General features: G+C 60.6%; 1 protein-coding gene across 1 annotated transcript in view; it reads right to left on the bottom strand.

The window, feature by feature from the left end:
* Positions 1-11,008, bottom strand: part of LOC311529926 (myosin-6) — a 46,040-nt gene extending 35,032 nt beyond the window's left edge. The window contains exons 1-8 of the mRNA XM_084646229.1: positions 10,896-11,008; positions 10,530-10,563; positions 8,881-9,082; positions 8,386-8,529; positions 7,292-7,448; positions 529-556; positions 306-414; positions 40-132 (exon numbers count right to left, since the gene is read on the bottom strand). Of these exons, the coding sequence (XP_084502355.1) occupies positions 40-132; positions 306-414; positions 529-556; positions 7,292-7,448; positions 8,386-8,529; positions 8,881-9,081 (732 nt within the window). The 5' untranslated portion in view covers position 9,082; positions 10,530-10,563; positions 10,896-11,008. The remainder of the gene's footprint in view (positions 1-39; positions 133-305; positions 415-528; positions 557-7,291; positions 7,449-8,385; positions 8,530-8,880; positions 9,083-10,529; positions 10,564-10,895) is intronic.
* Positions 11,009-19,874: the final 8,866 nt, after the last annotated feature.

The raw sequence follows: 19,874 nt of genomic DNA, 5'->3' as shown, positions 1-19,874 counted from the left end.
TCTCACCCCCAGCCCCGCCGAGACTCCCCAGATACTCACGAATCGGGACGAGTTGTCATTCCGCAAGGTCTTGGCGTTGCCGAAGGCCTCCAGGGCGGGGTTGGCCTGGATGATTTGATCCTCCAGGGTCCCCTTGAGGGTCAAAACAGAAGGGGGCAGTTAGAACTGGCTACAGATCCTCCCCACAACTTCCCCATACCACCCTCTGTGGGGCACTGTCACGGGGAAGCTTGCAGCACTGGGAGGTACTGAGCTAACAACATGTGGGGGTCTGCAGCTGGGCAGCATCAGGGCAGAGGTCTCACCTTGTTGGCGCTGGTCCCTTCTTTCTTGCGGTCGCTGATGGCCGCGATGCTGGCAAAGTACTGGATGACCCGCTTGGTGTTCACCGTCTTCCCTGCACCGGATTCTCCGCTGGGGAGAAAGAAGGAGGCGAGGGAGATGGGGGGTGGCACAGGGGGGCAGGAGGTAGCTGGGGCCTCCAGGGGGACAGTGGGTGGGGTGGGTGGGGGGAAGGTAGGTACTCACGTGATGAGGATGGACTGGTTCTCTCGGTCTGGAAGAGAGAAGAGGGGTTAGCAGGCAGCCGTGGGGGAGTAGGGGGGTGGCAGGTGATGTGAGGGAGATATGGGGTGGCTGGGATTGGAGGGAGGGGGAATGGGTGGGAGGGAGCCAGGACAAGGAGTGGGTAAAGCAGAAGGGGGCATTAGGTCTGGGAGGGTGGATGAGGAAGGGGTACGGGACAAGGAGAGGGTGAGGGGAGCGACTGGAGTGGGAGGTGGGTGGAATTGGGGGGTCAGTTAGGGGGTGGGAAGGATGGGGGGGTAGGAGGGAAGGGAGGTGCCCAGGTGTGTGGGTCAGGAGAGTGATGTCAGGGACAGGGTGGGATGTCGGGGAAACGCACCTCTCAGCTTGTGTTATAGGTGTTCTTGGTGAGGCAGAAGGGGTGTGTGTGTGTTGGGGGGTTAGGGTTATAGTTATGGCTGGGGTATAGTTAAGATTGGGGTTATATTTATGGTTATGGTTAGGGGTATGTGATGCAGCTGGGATTTTCCCTTGTTATGTTGTATGTGAGCCTGAGTCTTACTGTTTTGCATGGATGCGGTGCGTGCCTCAGTTTCCCTGTGTATTGCACCAATGTCTAGGTGGTGGAAATAAGGGTGTGTGACTTTTGCGGGGGTTGCTCCAGCTGCCTGCAGGGATGCTATGGCCGCCCCTTCATAACCTGAGACCTAGGAGGGGGATGTGACCAGGTGACTCTTGGCCCAGAAGTGAGACAAATGCCGGAGGACAAGCAACGGGCAGGGCAGGGCAGGGGCCAGGCAGCTGGAAGTGAGTCGGTCTCGGCTGGCTTGGGGCGCAGGGGGAGGACCAGAGCTGAAAGTCACTGATTTCTGTGCTAACAAGTTCTGCCCCAGGCTGTGTTCTGTCGACTAATAAACCTTCTTCAGATGCATGGAGTGAAAATTACAGATGCAGACGTAAATATACTGACACATGAAGAGAAGGGAGTTACCTCACAAGTGGAGAACCAGTGTTGACAGGGCCAATTCGAAAACTACAATACTCACCTGGGGAAGTGAGGAACCAGATTGACAGAGCGAGAAGGGTACCCAGAAATCACCTACTACAGGACAGGCCTAACTAGGAAAAGAACAGAACGCCGCTAGCCGTCACCTTCAGCCCCCAGCTAACACCTCTCCAACGCATCATCAAGGATCTACAACCTATCCTGAAGGACGACCCATCGCTCTCACAGACCTTGGGAGACAGCCCAGTCCTCGCTTACAGACAGCCCCCAACCTGAAGCAAATACTCCCCAGCAACCACACACCACACCGCAGAACCACTAACCCAGGAACCAATCCCTGTAGCAAACCTCGTTGCCTTCTCTGTCCCCATATCTACTCTAGTGACCCATCAGAGGACCCCACCACATCAGCCACCCCATCAGGGGCTCATTCACCTGCACGTCTACTAATGTGATAGATGCCATCCTGTGCCAGCAATGCCCCTCTGCCACGTACCTTGGCCAAACCGGGCAGTCCCTGTGTAAAAGCATAAATGGGCACAAATCGGACACCAGGAACGGTAACATACAAAAGCCACTGGGAGAGCACTTCAGTCTCCCTGGACACTCAATAACAGATTTAAAAGTAACCATCCTGCAACAAAAAACCTTCAAAACAGACTTGAAAGAGAACCAGCAGAACTAAAATTGATTTGCAAATTTAACACCATTAACTGGGGCTTGAACAGGGACTGGGAGTGGCTGGCTCACTACAGAAGCAGCTTTGCCTCTCCTGGAATTGACACCTCCGCATCTATTAGTGGGAGTGGACACCATCCACCCTGATCGAATTGGCCCAGTCAACACTGGTTCTCCCCTTGTGAGGTCACTCCCTTCCCTTCATGTGTCAGTATATTTACGTCTGCATCTGTAATTTTCACTCCATGCATCTGAAGAAGTGGGGTTTTTACCCACGAAAGCTTATGCCCAAATAAATCTGTTAGTCTTTAAGACCGGATTCCTTGTTGTTTTTGTGGATACAGACTAACACGGCTACCCCTGATAATAAACCTTCTGTTTTACTGGCTGGCTGAGAGTCACGTCTGACTGCAGAGTTTGGGGGCAGGACCCTCTGGCTTCCCCAGGACCCTGCCTGGGCGGACTCGCTGTGGGAAGCGCACGGAGGGGCAGAGGACGCTGAATGCTCCGAGGTCAGACCCAGGAAGGTGGAAGCCGTGTGAGCTTCTTGCCCTGCAGACAGGCTGCTCCCAGAGAGGAGGCTCCCCCAGAGTCCTGGCTGGCTTAGTAGGGAGCAGTCCCAGAGCATGGCCCTGGTGACTGTGACAACTGGTGGCAGAAGTGGGATAAACTGCACCCCATGGACAGAGTATCCTGCAGTAAGTGACTGGGGAGCAATAAAACGAAGGGCGATTAGTGAGAGACAGGTGTGCTGGAGGCTCCAGGAGGCGTGGTTCCAGGAGGTGGAGGAGTCTATGGTTTAACCCCGAGAGAGTGGACCCCCGAGAAGGGCTGTCGCACTGAAGGGTTCCTCCCGGGGATCATGGGGAGCTGAGAGAAAACGAGTCTGTGAGTCGATGACCACTTGGGAACAGCAGAGTGATGGTCTGTAACCATCTGCTTAAGAAGGACATTGTAGAGGTGTGCAGAGAGGGGGCTGCGCATTGGAAAGCTCACTAAGGCACAGCTGATTGCTCAGTTGGAAGAGGAGGATCACTCTAAGGAGCCAGTTCCTGACCCACCTGGGGCCACGAGAGAGGCAGAGAGCAGCCGGGTATCCCGGAGACCTGTGTCCCCAACCAGCTGGGGGTCTTCACTGGGTTCCCCGTTGGTGGATCTGAGACGGATGCAACTGGAGCTGAGATCGAAGGAGTCAGAGGACCATGAGAGGCAGGGAAGGAGTGAAGCAGAACAGCAGGAGAGACAGAGGCAGCAGGAACTGGCGAAGTCTGAGCTGAGAGGCAGAAGGACCCATCCAGGGATGAGTCGAGATGGACCCCGGGGGGCCAGTTCCACAGGGAACCTCGACACTAAATTGCTGCCCCAGGTTAAGGAGGGGGAGATATAGATGCCTGTCTCGCGGCCTTTGGGAAGGCTGGCTATTGGAACCAGCCTGGCCCTGCGGAAAGGCTCCATGTCTAGCCCCCTTCCTGGGTCCCAAGGCCATAGAGCTGTTTAGCCAGATGGGCAGGGTGGGCGACTAGCTCCCACTCTCGGCCCCTGCATATTTGTCTGCATGGACCGTCCTGGTCTCAGGCCCCTCGGACCCCAGTGGGAGCGGAAGGTGATGGTCAATGGGGAGACATTCCTGGGGTGGCGAGACCCTGGGACAGAGAGAACTGGTGTCAGGCCCCGGGTGGTGCAGCCCCCCAGATGCTGAGGGGCTGGGTGAGCTGGGTGAAGGTCCTAGGTAGGAAGCCCCTCACCCTGCTTATGGCCCGGAGCCCTGTGCAGACCCAGGAGGGGTGGGGCTGGCTGGTCATTGGGGTTCTCCAAGGTATCGGCTGTGAGGTCCTGTTGGGAGATGACTGTGTCTCTTTGGGACAGGATCCAGGCCCGGCTCCGGTAACGGCCGAGGGTCTGAATATGAATCAGGGAACCAATCGGCTGAGACTGAAGCGGTCAGCATGGCTGGGCAGAGGCGCTGCTAGGCTCAGGATACCTGCCTGCCTGCAACCAGAGCCCTAGGGCTGAATGGGACAGAGAGATGCTCCCCGCCCCCCTGCACACAGGGGAGGTGGCTCACACTGGCTCTGAAATGGTGAGCAAAGCAGCAGGCTCGCTGCTGGCCCTCAATGGGACGGCTGGGGCAAAGCTGAGCCCAGGGGGATCAGAGACCCAGCTGAGTGTGGGGAACCACAGCCAGGGTGGGACAGCTGCCAACCAGGACTGCCTTGTCCAGAGGTGCAAAAGGCCCGGGACAAGGGTAAAGCAGCCTTGAGACACCTGCCTGTCATAGAGGAGCCTTTTCAGAAGGTGGCCCTGGACTGGAGAGGGACGGATGGGAGGGGAAGGCCTCCCCCGATGGAGAATCAGCGGTGGAGCATGGACTGACTTTCCAGGAAAAGCTCGCGGAGCTCATGGGTCCGGGCAGGGAGAACCTAGCCAGGGCCCAAGGGAGGCAGAAGGTCTGGTAAGGCCACTCAGCCTGTGGCACTGGGAACCAGGTGAGGGGTCTCATCCCAGTGAGGAAGAATAAGCTGCAAGCTGCCCCGGACGGGCCCTTCACGGTCATCAAGCAGCTGGATGAGGAGAACGATGTGGTGGACCTGCCCAACTGGGCTCACAGCCACCGAGGGGACCAGGTCAACATGATGGAGCCGTACAGTGACAGGGAGAGGCTGGTGCTGGCCGTGTGTGGCCAGGGGGAGAAGGGGGAAGATCCCCTGGTGAGTCTCTTCCCTGAGACAGGAGCCGGCCCTTTGTTGGAATCAGTTCCCCTCTCTGACCAGCTAACCCCTGCCCAGCAGACAGAGATCACAGAGATCCTGCAGTTGTACCCACAGCTGTTTTCCAACCGACCTGGGCTCACTAACTGAGCTGACCACTGCGTGGAGACGGGAGCCAGCCCTCCCATCAGGTGTTCCCCATTCAGAGTAACTGGGAACACAGCCCAGGCCCTGGAGGGAGGTCAGAGACATGCTGGCTTTAGGGGTGATCCAGCTATCCACCGGGGCCTCTCCCGTGGTGCTGGTCCCCAGGAAAGACGGGCTGATCCGATTCTGTGTGGCCGATTGGAAGCTCAGTGCCATCACCATGTCTGGTACCTGCCCATACCTAGGCCTGATGAGATCCTAGACAAGTTGGGGGGGACTCAGGGACTCAGTACCCCATGACCAGGGATCTCACCAAAGGCTACTGGCAGGTGCCTTTGGATCCAGACGCCAGCTTGAAACCTCCTTTTGTCACCCCTTTGGGGCTGTACAAATCCCTGGTCCTACTTTTCGGCCACAAGGAGGCTCTGGTCACCTGCCAGTGCCAGATGGATCAGTTACTGAGGGGGATGGAGAGTTTTACCCTAGTGTACATGGATGATATTTGTGTCATTAGCCAGACCTGGGAGGACCATGTGTCCCAGGTGAAGAGGGGCTGAGTCACCTCCAGGATGCAGGGCTGACTGTAAAAGCTGGGACGTGCAAGGTGGGGAGCAGTTGCCTAAAGCCAGAGCCAGCCAAGGTGGGCATGATCAGAGACTGGCCTGCTCCCAGACTAAGAAACAGACTCAGGCCTTTATTGGGATGGTGGGGCACTTCCGGAGGTTTGTGCCCCACTTTAGCTCTGTGTCAGCTCCCATCACTGAGCTATGCAAGAAGGGGAAGCCAGACAAGCTGGTCTGGACCGGGCAGTGCCAGAGGGCTCTGTGCACGCTGAAGGAGGATCTGGTCACGGGCCCGGTGCTGGGAAACCCAGACTTTCAGAAGCCCTTTATGGTGTTCACCGATGCCCCAGACAAGGGCTGGGTGCGGTCCTGGTGCAGGCCAATGCAAAGGGGGAGAAACACCCCATCATCTCCCTGAGCAGGAGGCTGCTGCCCCAGGCGCAGGACTATGCGGCCACAGAGAAGGAACGCCTGGTCAGGGAGTGGGCTCTTAAAAGGCTGCAGCCGGATCTCTTTGGGTGACGCTTCACTGTGTACACGGACCGCTCGCCCTGCCGTGGCTGCACCAGATGAGAGGGGCCAATGCCAAGCTCCTGAGGTGGAGTCTGTCCTCCCAGGATTTTGACATGGAGGTGCTTTATGTTAAGGGGAGTGCAAATGTTATGGCTGATGCTTTGTCCCGAGAGGGAGGCCTTAATTTCCCCAGGTCACTGGCTAAAGTGACCCTGCTCAGTCCAGTCTCGAAAGGGGGAGGGATGTGACGTAGTGGGGATTGTCCCTTGTTATGTTATATGTGAGCCTATGTGAGTCTTACTGTTTTGCTTGGATGCTGTGTGTGCCTCAGTTTCCCTGTGTATTGCTCCAATGTCTAGGTGGTGGAAATAAGGGTGCATGACTTTTGCGGGGGTTGCTCCAGCTGCCTGCAGGGATGCTCTGGCCGCCCCTTCGTAACCTGAGACCCAGGAGGGGGATGCGACCAGGTGACTCTTGGCCCGGAAGCGAGACAAAGGCTGGAGGAGGAGCAACGGGCAGTACAGGGGCCAGGCAGCTAGAGGCGAGTCACTCTCAGCTGGCTTGGTGCACAGAGGGGTGGTTTGAGCATTGGCCTGCTAAACCCAGGGTTGTGAGTTCAATCCTTGAAGGGGCCATTTGGGATCTGGGCCAAAAATTGGGGATTGGTCCTGCTTTGAGCAGGGGGTTGGACTAGATACCTCCTGAGGTCCCTTCCAACCCTGAGATTCTATGGACTTGTCTGAAAGTCACTGATTTCTGTGCGAACAAGCTCTGTCCTACACTATGTTCCTGTCAACTAATAAACCTTCTGTTTTACACTGGCTGAGAGTCACGTCTGACTGCGGAGTGGGGGTGCAGGATCCCACACCAGGTGGACTTGCTGCAGGAAGTGTACGGAGGGGAAGGGGAGGCTGAATGCTCTGAGGTCAGACTCAGGAAGGTGGAAGCTGTGTGAGCTTCTTGCCCTGGAGGCAGTCTGCTCCAAAAGAGGAGGCTCTCCTGACTCACTTCATAGGGAGTAGTTCCAGAGCATCGTCTTGGTGACTTCGTGACAGGGTATAGTTAACGATAGGGTTATGGCTGGGGTAGAGTTAAGGTTAGGATTATATTTATGGTTAGGGGTATAGTTAAGGATAGGGTTAGATCCCTACCCGTTAGCATGTTCTGGTAGGCGCTGTCAGAAATGGAGAAGATGTGGGGCGGGGCTTCACTTCTCTTCTTGCCCCTGTAAGCAGCCACCACCTCCGCATTATAGACTGGCAACCACTTGTAGGGATTGACTGTCACGCAGAACAGTCCTGAGTACGTCTGGAGAGGGGGAACAGGACAGGGGGAAGGATGGAGAGAGAGCCAGAGAGAAGAGTCAGAGCAGCAGGAGAAGGCCCATGGTAAAGAGATTGAGAACCTACCCTAGACTGAGTGAGAACTGATGGAAAGGGTCAGTTCTATGGAGCAGCCTCCCTCTTCTGTTCTAGAACAGGTGACACCTTCCCTTCTTGATCTAGAATGGGAGATGATGCACTGTCTCTGGTATAGAACTGGACATGATGCCCCTTCCCTGATCTAGAAGCAGAGACAGATCCGTCTGCCCAGTCTAGAATGGGAGACAATGAGCCTGCCCCATCTAGAATGGGATAAAACACCCCTTCCCTGATCTAGATCCAGAGACATACCTGTTTCACCAATATAGAACTACAGACAAGCCCCACCCATCAAGAATGGAAGAAAACACTCCTTCCTTTATCTAGATTAGAAGACAATAACCCTCCCCTGATCTAGAACATGAGATGCCAGAAAGGAGGACGATGTCACGTCCTTTGATCTAGAACAGGACTTGATAGATTGGGGAGGAATTATAACAGGAGACAATGCTCACTCTCTGATCTAGAATGGGATCGATGGTCTCTTCTCTGATCTAGATCAGGGGATGACACCACCAGACCCCCAATCTAGCAAGGAGCTGGTGACCCCCGTGGTCTAGAACAGGTTCAAGAACACCCTCTCATTCTAGAACAGGAGGGAATTCCCCTGATGTAGAATGGCAGATGATGCCACCCTGATCTAGAACAGCAGGCTACTCCCCCTGTTCTAGGAAGGAGATGAATCTCCCCCTGATCTAGAAGACAGCAACTCCCAGAGGGGCATAATGCAGGGTGGAGACCCCAGGAGCTCCTCCACCCTATGGGTACCCCAGCAACGTGGGTGTGGGGGAACGAGGGGACTGCAGGGGACCCCCCAGACTCACGTAGATCATCCAGGCAGCGTATCGCTCCTTGAGGTTGTAAAGCACGGCCGGCTCGTGCAGGAACGTCAGCATGGCCATGTCCTCGATCTTGTCGAACTTTGGCGGGTTCTGCTGGTGGATGTCCGACTCCTTCACCGTCACCGTCTGGGCAGGAAGAGAGAGTCATGGGGGGGTAATGGGGGGTGGTGCTACCTCCGCCCAACCGCACCCTGCCGTCCTGCAAGCTGTGGGGTCAGACCAGCACCACCCATCTCTGTTTCTTTGAGCCTCCTCCCCTTATTTGGCCTTTAACTCGTAACCCCTGGTGCCCCACAGCCTGTCCTCCCCTCTAGCCCCTGACTGCAGTCTCTCATATCCCTTGCCCCGTCTTCCCCTTTGACCTCTGACCTCTCACCATCCCTACCCCTAGCCTCCCTTTTGACCTCTGGCTCCTCACTGTCCCTACCCCCCCGACCTCACCCACCTGCCCCCCAACTCCGGTATCCCCGGCCTCACCTTGCGGTTCTCGGTCTCGACGGTCACCTTCCCCGCATCCCGGCTGACGATCTTTCCCTTGACGAACTCCTCCTTCTCGTCGGGCACGAAGCACTCGCTGCGGATGTCGAAGATCCGGGTCTGTGCCTCCAGGCGCTCCTTGTCTGACTTCCGCAGGTAGGGGGCAGCCGCCCCGAACTCGGCCATGTGGGCGTCACCCATGCTGGGATGGGGGAGGGGGAGAGAGCCGGGCAGTGAGAGTGCCCCTCCCCCGGTGGGCTCCCCCCTGCACTGTCAGAGCCCCCACCAGCTCAGAGATAGTGCCCCCTGCTGGGCTCCCCCCACTCCCAGCCCTGGGAACTTCCCTGTGCTGCCAAGGCCCGCTCCATCCTGGGCAGAGCGCCCCCTGCTGGGCTCCCCCCACTCCCAGCCCTGGGAACCTCCCTGTGCTGCCAAGGCCCGCCCCATCCTGGGCAGAGCGCCCCCTGCTGGGCTCCCCTCACTCCCAGCCCTGGGAACCTCCCTGTGCTGCCAAGGCCCGCCCCATCCTGGGCAGAGCGCCCCCTGCTGGGCTCCCCCCTCTCCCAGCCCTGGGAACCTCCCTGTGCTGCCAAGGCCCACCCCATCCTGGGCAGAGCGCCCCCTGCTGGGCTCCCCCCACTCCCAGCCCTGGGAACTTCCCTGTGCTGCCAAGGCCCGCTCCATCCTGCGCAGAGCGCCCCCTGCTGGCTCCCCCCACTCCCAGCCCTGGGAACCTCCCTGTGCTGCCAAGGCCCACCCCATCCTGGGCAGAGCGCCCCCTGCTGGGCTCCCCCCACTCCCAGCCCTGGGAACCTCCCTGTGCTGCCAAGGCCCGCCCCATCCTGGGCAGAGCGCCCCCTGCTGGGCTCCCCTCACTCCCAGCCCTGGGAACCTCCCTGTGCAGCCAAGGCCCGCCCCATCCTGGGCAGAGCGCCCCCTGCTGCCTCCCCCACTCCCAGCCCTGGGAACCTCCCTGTGCTGCCAAGGCCCACCCCATCCTGGGCAGAGCGCCCCCTGCTGGGCTCCCCCCACTCCCAGCCCTGGGAACTTCCCTGTGCTGCCAAGGCCCGCCCCATCCTGGGCAGAGCGCCCCCTGCTGCCTCCCCCACTCCCAGCCCTGGGAACCTCCCTGTGCTGCCAAGGCCCGCCCCATCCTGGGCAGAGCGCCCCCTGCTGGGCTCCCCTCACTCCCAGCCCTGGGAACCTCCCTGTGCTGCCAAGGCCCGCCCCATCCTGGGCAGAGCGCCCCCTGCTGGGCTCCCCTCACTCCCAGCCCTGGGAACCTCCCTGTGCAGCCAAGGCCCGCCCCATCCTGGGCAGAGCGCCCCCTGCTGGGCTCCCCTCACTCCCAGCCCTGGGAACCTCCCTGTGCTGCCAAGGCCCGCCCCATCCTGGGCAGAGCGCCCCCTGCTGGGCTCCCCCCACTCCCAGCCCTGGGAACCTCCCTGTGCTGCCAAGGCCCGCCCCATCCTGGGCAGAGCGCCCCCTGCTGCCTCCCCCACTCCCAGCCCTGGGAACCTCCCTGTGCTGCCAAGGCCCGCCCCATCCTGGGCAGAGCGCCCCCTGCTGGGCTCCCCCCACTCCCAGCCCTGGGGTCCCACCTGCCCCACCTAAATCCCCTTCCCCTTCTCTGTGTGTGAGAGACTCACCTAGTTAGAGTTTCACAGGAGAGATTGGAAAGACCTGGGGGGGGAGCGAGAAAGAGATGGGGGGCAGTTTAGAGTCACCTCAAGCCCCCTCTCCAAACCCCCTCCCCATCCTCCCACCCTGCCTCTCCTCCAAGCCCCAAGAATCCCCCCATCCCACCCATGCCCCCTCCTGCACCCTGCCTAACCCCCTTCCCACCTCCCGCCCCCCACTCCCTCAAGGCAGTGTCCCTCCCCGCTATCTCCCAGCCCCAGCTACCCACACCCAGAGCCTTCCCTGCCCACCCCCACTCTCCCCCTCTTCCCGCCCCATCCTCCCCCTCCCCAGCTCTCCCTCCCCCCATGGGGTGGCCTGGCCCCGCATCTCACCAGAGCCAGGTGTGGCAGCTGGAGCCCTGGTGCGATCTGTGTCACCCGGGGCCCTCCGCCCCCCTTTATAGCCCCTGCTCCCCCCACCCGGCGAGTGACGGGCCAGGAGCCGGTGTGAACGTGCCCATGAATGGAGCGGCTCAGTCCGCAGACCCCCCTCCCCCGCCTCCGTCCCCCCCTCGGGGCGCATTCCAGAGAGAGGCTGGGAGGGTCCCAGGGGCTGATAAGGAGGGGGGGCTGTCAGAGAGAGGTGGGAGAGAGACAGAAATCTCATCTCCCCTCCCATTGTCCTGCCTCGCCTGTTTCTCCTGCGTATTTTCATCTTTTTTTGGGGGGGGGGTCCTGAAAGATCCGGGTGCTGGAAAGTTTCTCACTCTCTCTCTCCCCCACCCCCCTTCTCTGCTCTGCAGGGCTCTGGGCCCACTAGACCCCTTCCAAAGCCAGGGAGGGAACCCAGGAGTCCTGGCTCCCAGCCCCCCTGCTCTAACCGCCAGACTCCACACCCGCCCCAGAGCCGGGGAGAGAACCCAGGAGTCCTGGCTCCCAGCCCCCCCTGCTCTAACCGCCAGACTCCACACCCGCCCCAGAGCCGGGGAGAGAACCCAGGAGTCCTGGCTCCCCATCTGGGTGACACAGAAGTCAAGTCAGTCAATTCTGTCTGGTGTTATTATTGTGATAAGAATTAACATCAAAAGGAATAAAGCCCTGGTGGTGGTGGGGGTCCCGGGCTGAAAGGCTCAGGGCCGTGTGATACCAGGGGGCCCCCCAGTCCCCTCACACGCATCACACCGCAGGGCCCTCCTTTGTTTCATTTGGTTTGGTGGCTACGGGCAAAACCTAGTTCCCATTGTATTGATCCTCCACACCTCATCCCTCCATCCGCCCTGGACCCCTCTGTCTCCCCAGACCCCCCCATCCCTCCCTTTCTGCCCCTCTCCCAGCTTTCCACCCATCTCCCCCGACGCCCCTCTCTTCACGCGTCCATCCACCTCCCCTCACACCCCTCCAGCTAGCCAGCTGGCTCTTCCCTGCAGAGTCGGGGGGTGGGGGGTGCTGTATTGTTTGCCCCTTCAGGCCTTGGGGGTCAGTGCAGTTGTGACTTGTTTAGCTGACACTTTGGGGCTGGGTTGCTCCATTCGGAGATGTCACTTTCCTGCTGGCTGACCTGTGTGTGTGTGTGGTCATTTCCAGGCAGTTTCTTCTTGCCTTGGCGGGCTCTTGTGTAGTTGTGTGTGTGTGTTGCATTAATTGCTTGCTGTTAAAATTGTTTAACTGGCAGTTGTCGGTTCAATTATTTAGTTGTTGGGCTGTTCCCTGTGTTCATGGTTTGGCTGTTTGGTGTGTTAGTTGTTTTGTTTGGCTGTGTTGGTTTTTTGATTGTTGTGTAACCTGTTTTGGTGCGTCAGTTTGTGTAGTGTGTTAGCTGTTTGGGTGTTGGGTGTGTGGGTTTTTTGATTGTTGGGTTAGCTGTTTTCATGTGTTGGGTGTTTCTTTTAGCTTGGGGTGGTAGTTGTTTGGTTGGTTGGTAGTTGTTTGGTTGTGCTGGGTTTGGATTGTTGGTTGGGTTGGGTTGGTATGTTGGGTGTTTGTTTATTTGTTGAGTTAGTTGTTTCTTGTGTAGGTTTGTTGCATTAATTATTTAGCGTGTGTTGCGTTAGTGGTTTGTTTAGTGTGTTCCTTGTTTGCTGTGCTGGTTATTTGTTGTGTTAGTTGTGCGCTGTGGCCATAGTTTGGGTGTTTGCTGTGGCATTTTGATGTGATGGTTGTTTGGTGTGTTATTTGTTTCTTTCATTGTTTGTTGTTTGGTTGGTTTGTCGTGGTCGTTGGTGTTTCAGTTATTGGTTGTTTGGTGCGTTAGTTGCTTTGTTGGTTGGTTGGTGTGTTACTGTTTGGTTGGTTACTTGCTGTGTTACTGTTTATTCGCCGAAAGAACCGGGGGACTCGGAGACCAACCCGTTTATTGGAGCTCACGAAAGCTCACGCTCAAATAAACGGGTTCGGCTCTGAGGTGCCACAGGTCCCCCGGGTCTTTCTGCGAATACAGGCGAACGCGGCTGTCACTCTGAAACCTGCCTTTCCGTGGTGAGCTACTTGTCGGTTTGTTCAGTTGTTTAGCTTGAGTTTGCTTAGAAATGTGTGTCTCTGCTGGGCGAGTTCAGATGTTTGCAGAGCTCCCTGGTCAGTTGTTTTGTTGTTTGGCGCATTTGGTTGCTTTGCCCTTTGGAGTGTTCACCATTCAGTTGTGTTCATTGTGTTAGTTGGTGCATTGGTGTGTTAGTTCCTTGCTGTGTCAATTGCTCCTGTGTTGAGTTGTTTAGCTCTTGGACGGTTGATTCCTGTAGTTGTTGGTGTGTTGAGTTGTGTGACTATTAGGCTGGTGAGTTGTGTCGCTGTTGATGGGTTGAGTAGTGTAGTTGTTGGGGTGTTGAATTGTGCAGCTGTTGGGGTGTTGAGTTGTGTAGCTGTTGAGTGGTGTAGCTGTTGGGAGCTTGAGTTGTGTAGCTATTGGGGTGTTGAGTTGTGTAGCTGTTGCGCAGTTGAGTTGTGTAGCTATTGGGGGTTGAGTTGTGTAGGTGTTGAGCTGTGTCCTTGTTGGGGGTTGAGATGCGTAGCTATTGGGGGATTGAGTTGGGTAGCTATAGGGGTGTTGAGTTGTGTAGTTGTTGAATTGTGTCATTGTTGGGGGTTGAGTTGTGCCGTTGTTGAGTTGTGTCGTTGTTGGGGGCTGAGTTGTGTAGTTGTTGAGTTGTGTCGTTGTTGGGGGTTGAGTTGTGTAGTTGTTGAGTTGTGTCTTTGTTGGGGTTGAGTTGTGTAGTTGTTGAGTTGTGTCGTTGTTGGGGGTTGAGCTGTGTAGTTGTTGAGTTCTGTCATTGTTGGGGGTTGAGATGCGTAGCTATTGGGGGATTGAGTTGGGTAGCTATAGGGGTGTTGAGTTGTGTAGTTGTTGAATTGTGTCATTGTTGGGGGTTGAGTTGTGCCGTTGTTGAGTTGTGTCGTTGTTGGGGGCTGAGTTGTGTAGTTGTTGAGTTGTGTCGTTGTTGGGGGTTGAGTTGTGTAGTTGTTGAGTTGTGTCCTTGTTGGGGTTGAGTTGTGTAGTTGTTGAGTTGTGTCCTTGTTGGGGTTGAGTTGTGTCGTTCTTCCCTCTCAGCTTTGCTCCCTACTGGGTTCTGTCTCTGTCCGAACTCTCCAGCCCCCCCCAGCCCCAGGGTCTCCGGCCCCCGCGGCCCCCCAGGGAAGCTGCTGAAGGGCAACCGGGGGGCAGCTGGGGCGGGGCCCGCTCACCCCGAGGGCCTCTTTCCTCCCCTCAGCTGCTGTTGTTGACTCAGGAGCTGCGGAGATGCACCGGCCTGGGGGGGGGGGCTGGCTGGCAGGGGCTGCGGGTCGAAAGTGAGGGGCACCAGGCGGGGGGGGCAGAGCTGGGCTGGGGGGGGGCTGCGGGTCGGCAGTGAGGGGCGCCAGGCGGGGGGGGCAGGGCTGGGCTGGGGGGGCTGCGGGTCGGGAGTGAGGGGCGCCAGGCGGGGGGGGGGCAGGTCTGGGCTGGGGGGGGCTGCGGGTCGGGAGTGAGGGGCGCCAGGCGGGGGGGCAGGGCTGGGCTGGGGGGGCTGCGGGTCGGGAGTGAGGGGCGCCAGGCGGGGGGGGCAGGGCTGGGCTGGGGGGGCTGCGGGTCGGGAGTGAGGGGCGCCAGGCAGGGCTGGGCTGGGGGGGCTGCGGGTCGGGAGTGAGGGGCGCCAGGCGGGGGGGGCAGGGCTGGGCTGGGGGGGCTGCGGGTCGGGAGTGAGGGGCGCCAGGCGGGGGGGGGCAGGGCTGGGCTGGGGGGGGCTGCGGGTCGGGAGTGAGGGGCGCCAGGCGGGGGGGGGCAGGGCTGGGCTGGGGGGGCTGCGGGTCGGGAGTGAGGGGCGCCAGGCGGGGGGGGCAGGGCTGGGCTGGGGGGGCTGCGGGTCGGGAGTGAGGGGCGCCAGGCGGGGGGGGGGCAGGGCTGGGCTGGGGGGGCTGCGGGTCGGGAGTGAGGGGCGCCAGGCGGGGGGGGCAGGGCTGGGCTGGGGGGGCTGCGGGTCGGGAGTGAGGGGCGCCAGGCGGGGGGGGCAGGGCTGGGCTGGGAGGGCTGCGGGTCGGGAGTGAGGGGCGCCAGGCGGGGGGGGCAGGGCTGGGCTGGGGGGGCTGCGGGTCGGGAGTGAGGGGCGCCAGGCAGGGCTGGGCTGGGGGGGCTGCGGGTCGGGAGTGAGGGGCGCCAGGCGGGGGGGGCAGGGCTGGGCTGGGGGGGCTGCGGGTCGGGAGTGAGGGGCGCCAGGCGGGGGGGGCAGCACATGGAAATTCTGTCACTTCTCACCCCGCGGCTGTTGACGGGACCTGCCCGGTCGTGGCGGCCTGTCCGGCTGCACCAGACAACAGAAGCGGGGGGGGCCGGTTCATTATCGCAGGGCCCCGTCGGGGAGCGCGGGCGGGGGGGGCGGAGGGGCTGGCTTTGTTCCCCGGACACAATGTCCACTTAGTCAGAGTCAAGTGTATCCCCCGAGAGAACAACTGCGGCCCTGGGAAAGGTGAGAGATTCCAGCGGGGGGGGCCCCACTCCTCCCCCGCAGCCCCCTCGCTAGCTCGGCCCTGCCCCCCCCCGCCCTGCAGGTGCCCCCCACTCCCCACCCGCAGCCCCCCGCTATTCTACCTCATTGCAACAGCATTGGCAATGACAGGGGGCTGCGGGGCGGGAGTGAGGGGCACCGGCAGGGCTGGGGGGGGCAGAGCTGGGGGGGCTGCGGGTCGGGAGTGAGGGGCACCGGCAGGACTGGGGGGGCAGAGCTGGGGGGGCTGCAGGTCGGGAGTGAGGGGTACCGGCAGGGCTGGGGGGGCTGCGGGTCGGGAGTGAGGGGCACCGGCAGGGCTGGGGGGGTCAGAGCCGGGGGGGGCTGCGGGTCGGGAGTGAGGGGCACCGGCAGGACTGGGGGGGCTGCAGGTCGGGAGTGAGGGGCACCGGCAGGGCTGGGGGGGCTGCGGGTCGGGAGTGAGGGGCACCGGCAGGGCTGGGGGGGCTGCGGGTCGGGAGTGAGGGGCACCGGCAGGGCTGGGGGGGCTGCAGGTCGGGAGTGAGGGGCACCGGCAGGGCTGGGGGGCAGAGCTGGGGGGGCTGCGGGTCGGGAGTGAGGGGCACCGGCAGGGCTGGGGGGGCTGCGGGTCGGGAGTGATGGGCACCGTGGGCCATGGGGGCTGGGGGGTGTCACAGGGGTGCTGGAGTTGGCGCCTCCACTGACGTCAGTGAAATACTTTCCCTGGTGAGGGGTGAAGGAGGTGACAGCTGGGGGGGAGGAGGATCCTGGGGCGATGGGGAGGGGGCGGGGCTGAGGGGGGAGGGGAGAAGTGGGGGCTGCAGGAGGAGGGCAGGTGGGGAGAGGACATAGGGGGTGGGGGATTGGGGGAGGGAATGAGGGTTGTGTAGGGCGGGGGGCTGGGGAGAGAATGTGGGGGGCTGGCAGTGGGGCGGGGGAAGAGGAGGGAGGGCAGAGCCAGAGAGCGATGAGGGGCTGTATAGGGTAGAACAGGTGGGGAGTCAATGTCGGGGGGGGACTGGAACGGGAGGGGTGACGGCAGCTGCATGAGGCAGAGGTGGATTGTGGGAGGCTGGGCTGGGGGGCACAAGAGGGGTGAACCTTGGAAGGGAGCTTAGGAGTCCCCAGGCTCGGGGTCCCCCCCACTTGCTGCTCCCCCCTCCAGCCTTTGGCGGGGGGGAAGGACCTGCAGGAGGGAGCGGGGGAAACAGGCACACAGCCAGGAAAGGGTTAACAGCTGCTGGACCCTCCCCCCGCCCCCCATCCAGTCCCGTCCGGGGTACAGCAGCGCAGAAGAAGGTGGGTCCCTGGGGTGTCGGGGGGCCGAGGGGAGACAGACAGACAGACAGAGCCTCCGCTGGGAATCACGCTGATGAGCCTCCTCCCGGACTCCTGGGTCCCATCTCCCTGTCATCCCCCGGGGCAGCCATCAGAACGGGGGGGGGGGAGTTCGGGGAGGTGGGGGCAGTCTGGGGTCTGGACATTCGGGGGCGCCCCTGAGGGATTCGGAGGCTGAAGCTTCCTAGGACAGACTGACAGACAGATGGATGGAGGGGTGGGGGGAGGGATGCAGGGGCCCCTGGGGGCAGATAGAGGGGGGCGTTTCCGCTTCCCCACCCTGGGGGAGGCACAGAAGAGGGTCAGATGGGGCAGCAGCAAACCAGGTGTAGACTCTGCACCCAGCTGCCCTCAGCCTGCCCGGCCCCACCCCTGCCCCCGCCGTCGGGGCCCAGTCCCTCGGTTCCGGTTTACGGTAATCCAGGATGTGTTTGCGCCCGTCCACCCTCCCTCCATCCTCCCTCCCTCCATCCTTCCCTCCATCCATCCACCCTCCATCCACCCTCCCTCCCTCCATCCATCCACCCTCCCTCCCTCCATCCATCCCTCCCTCTATCCATCCACCCTCCCTCCCTCCCTCCCTCCATCCTCCCTCCATCCTTCCCTCCATCCATCCACCCTCCATCCACCCTCCCTCCCTCCATCCATCCACCCTCCCTCCATCCATCCACCCTCCATCCACCCTCCATCCCTCCCTCCCTCCATCCATCCACCGCTCCCTCCATCCATCCACACTCCTTCCACCCTCCCTCCCTCTCTCCCTCCATCCCTCCCTCCCTCCACCCTCCCTCCCTCCCTCCATCCCTCCCTCTATCCATCCACCCTCCATCCCTCCCTCCCTCCATCCTCCCTCCATCCCTCCCTCCCTCTATCCATCCACCCTCCATCCACCCTCCCTCCCTCCCTCCATCCATGCCTCCATCCACCGCTCCCTCCATCCATCCAAACTCCTTCCATCCTCCATCCCTCCCTCCATCCCCCGCTCCCTCCCTCCATCCCTCCATCCCTCCATCCACCGCTCCCTCCATCCATCCACACTCCTTCCACCCTCCCTCCCTCTCTCCCTCCATCCACCCTCCCTCCCTCCATCCCTCCCTCCCTCCATCCATCCACACTCCTTCCACCCTCCCTCCCTCTCTCCCTCCACCCTCCCTCCCTCCCTCCCTCCATCCCTCCCTCTATCCATCCACCCTCCATCCCTCCCTCCCTCCATCCTCCCTCCATCCCTCCCTCCCTCTATCCATCCACCCTCCATCCACCCTCCCTCCCTCCCTCCATCCATGCCTCCATCCACCGCTCCCTCCATCCATCCAAACTCCTTCCATCCTCCATCCCTCCCTCCATCCCCCGCTCCCTCCCTCCATCCCTCCATCCCTCCATCCACCCTCCCTCCATCCACCCCTCCATCCCTCCATCAGCCCTCCCTCCATCCATCCATCCATCCCTCCCATCAGCCCTCCCTCCATCCATCCACCCCTACATCCACCCTCCCTCCATCCATCCATCCCTTCCTCCATCCACCCCCTCCCTCTATCCATCCCTTCATCACCCCACCCCTGCCCAGCTCCAACCCCCTCCCTCCATCCTCCCCTCCATCCATCCCCCCCATCCCCATCCACAGCCATTCATCCCTCCATCCCCCCATTTCCCCATCCCCATCCAAACATCCCCCCATCCTCCATCGCAATCCGTTCATCCCTCTATCCCCCCATCCCCCCATCCCCATCCCCATCCATTCATTCCCTCCATCCCCCAATCCCCAGCCAAACATCCCCCCATCCCTCCATCCCCATCCACAGCCGTTCATCCCTCCACACATTCGAGCTAATCTCTTTCTTTGACCTATTTCCATCTTAAATTTGGTAATCCCTCCACCCCTCCCTCCACAACATCCCTCCCTCCCTGTGTGATATCCATCCCTCCACCCCTCCCTCCACAACATCCCTCCCTCCCTGTGTGATATCCATCCCTCCACCCCTCCCCTCCACAACATCCCTCCCTCCCTGTGTGATATCCATCCCTCCACCCCTCCCTCCACAACATCCCTCCCTCCCTGTGTGATATCCATCCCTCCATCCCCCTCCCTCCACAACATTCCCTCCCTCCCTGTGTGATATCCATCCCTCCACCCCTCCCTCCACAACATCCCTCCCCTCCCTGTGTGATATCCATCCCTCCACCCCTCCCTCCACAACATCCCTCCCTCCCTGTGTGATATCCATCCCTCCACCCTCCCTCCACAACATCCCTCCCTCCCTGTGTGATATCCATCCCTCCACCCCTCCCTCCACAACATCCCTCCCTCCCTGTGTGATATCCATCCCTCCACCCTTCCCTCCACAACATCCCTCCCTCCCTGTGTGATATCCATCCCTCCATCCCCCTCCCTCCACAACATCCCTCCCTCCCTGTGTGATATCCATCCCTCCACCCCTCCCTCCACAACATCCCTCCCTCCCTGTGTGATATCCATCCCTCCACCCCTCCCTCCACAACATCCCTCCCTCCCTGTGTGATATCCATCCCTCCACCCCTCCCTCCACAACATCCCTCCCTCCCTGTGTGATATCCATACCTCCACCCCCCTCCCTCCACAACATCCCTCCCTCCCTGTGTGATATCCATCCCTCCACCCCTCCCTCCACAACATCCCTCCCTCCCTGTGTGATATCCATCCCTCCACCCCTCCCTCCACAACATCCCTCCCTCCCTGTGTGATATCCATCCCTCCACCCCTCCCTCCACAACATCCCTCCCTCCCTGTGTGATATCCATCCCTCCATCCCCCTCCCTCCACAACATCCCTCCCTCCCTGTGTGATATCCATCCCTCCACCCCTCCCTCCACAACATCCCTCCCTCCCTGTGTGATATCCATCCCTCCACCCCTCCCTCCACAACATCCCTCCCTCCCTGTGTGATATCCATCCCTCCACCCCTCCCTCCACAACATCCCTCCCTCCCTGTGTGATATCCATCCCTCCACCCCTCCCTCCACAACATCCCTCCCTCCCTGTGTGATATCCATCCCTCCACCCTTCCCTCCACAACATCCCTCCCTCCCTGTGTGATATCCATCCCTCCATCCCCCTCCCTCCACAACA

The sequence above is a fragment of the Lepidochelys olivacea genome (genome assembly GCF_965140295.1).
Source record: "Lepidochelys olivacea isolate rLepOli2 genome assembly, chromosome: 13".
Classification (NCBI taxonomy): domain Eukaryota; kingdom Metazoa; phylum Chordata; order Testudines; family Cheloniidae; genus Lepidochelys; species Lepidochelys olivacea.
This window is presented reverse-complemented; position numbering and strand designations above follow the sequence as displayed.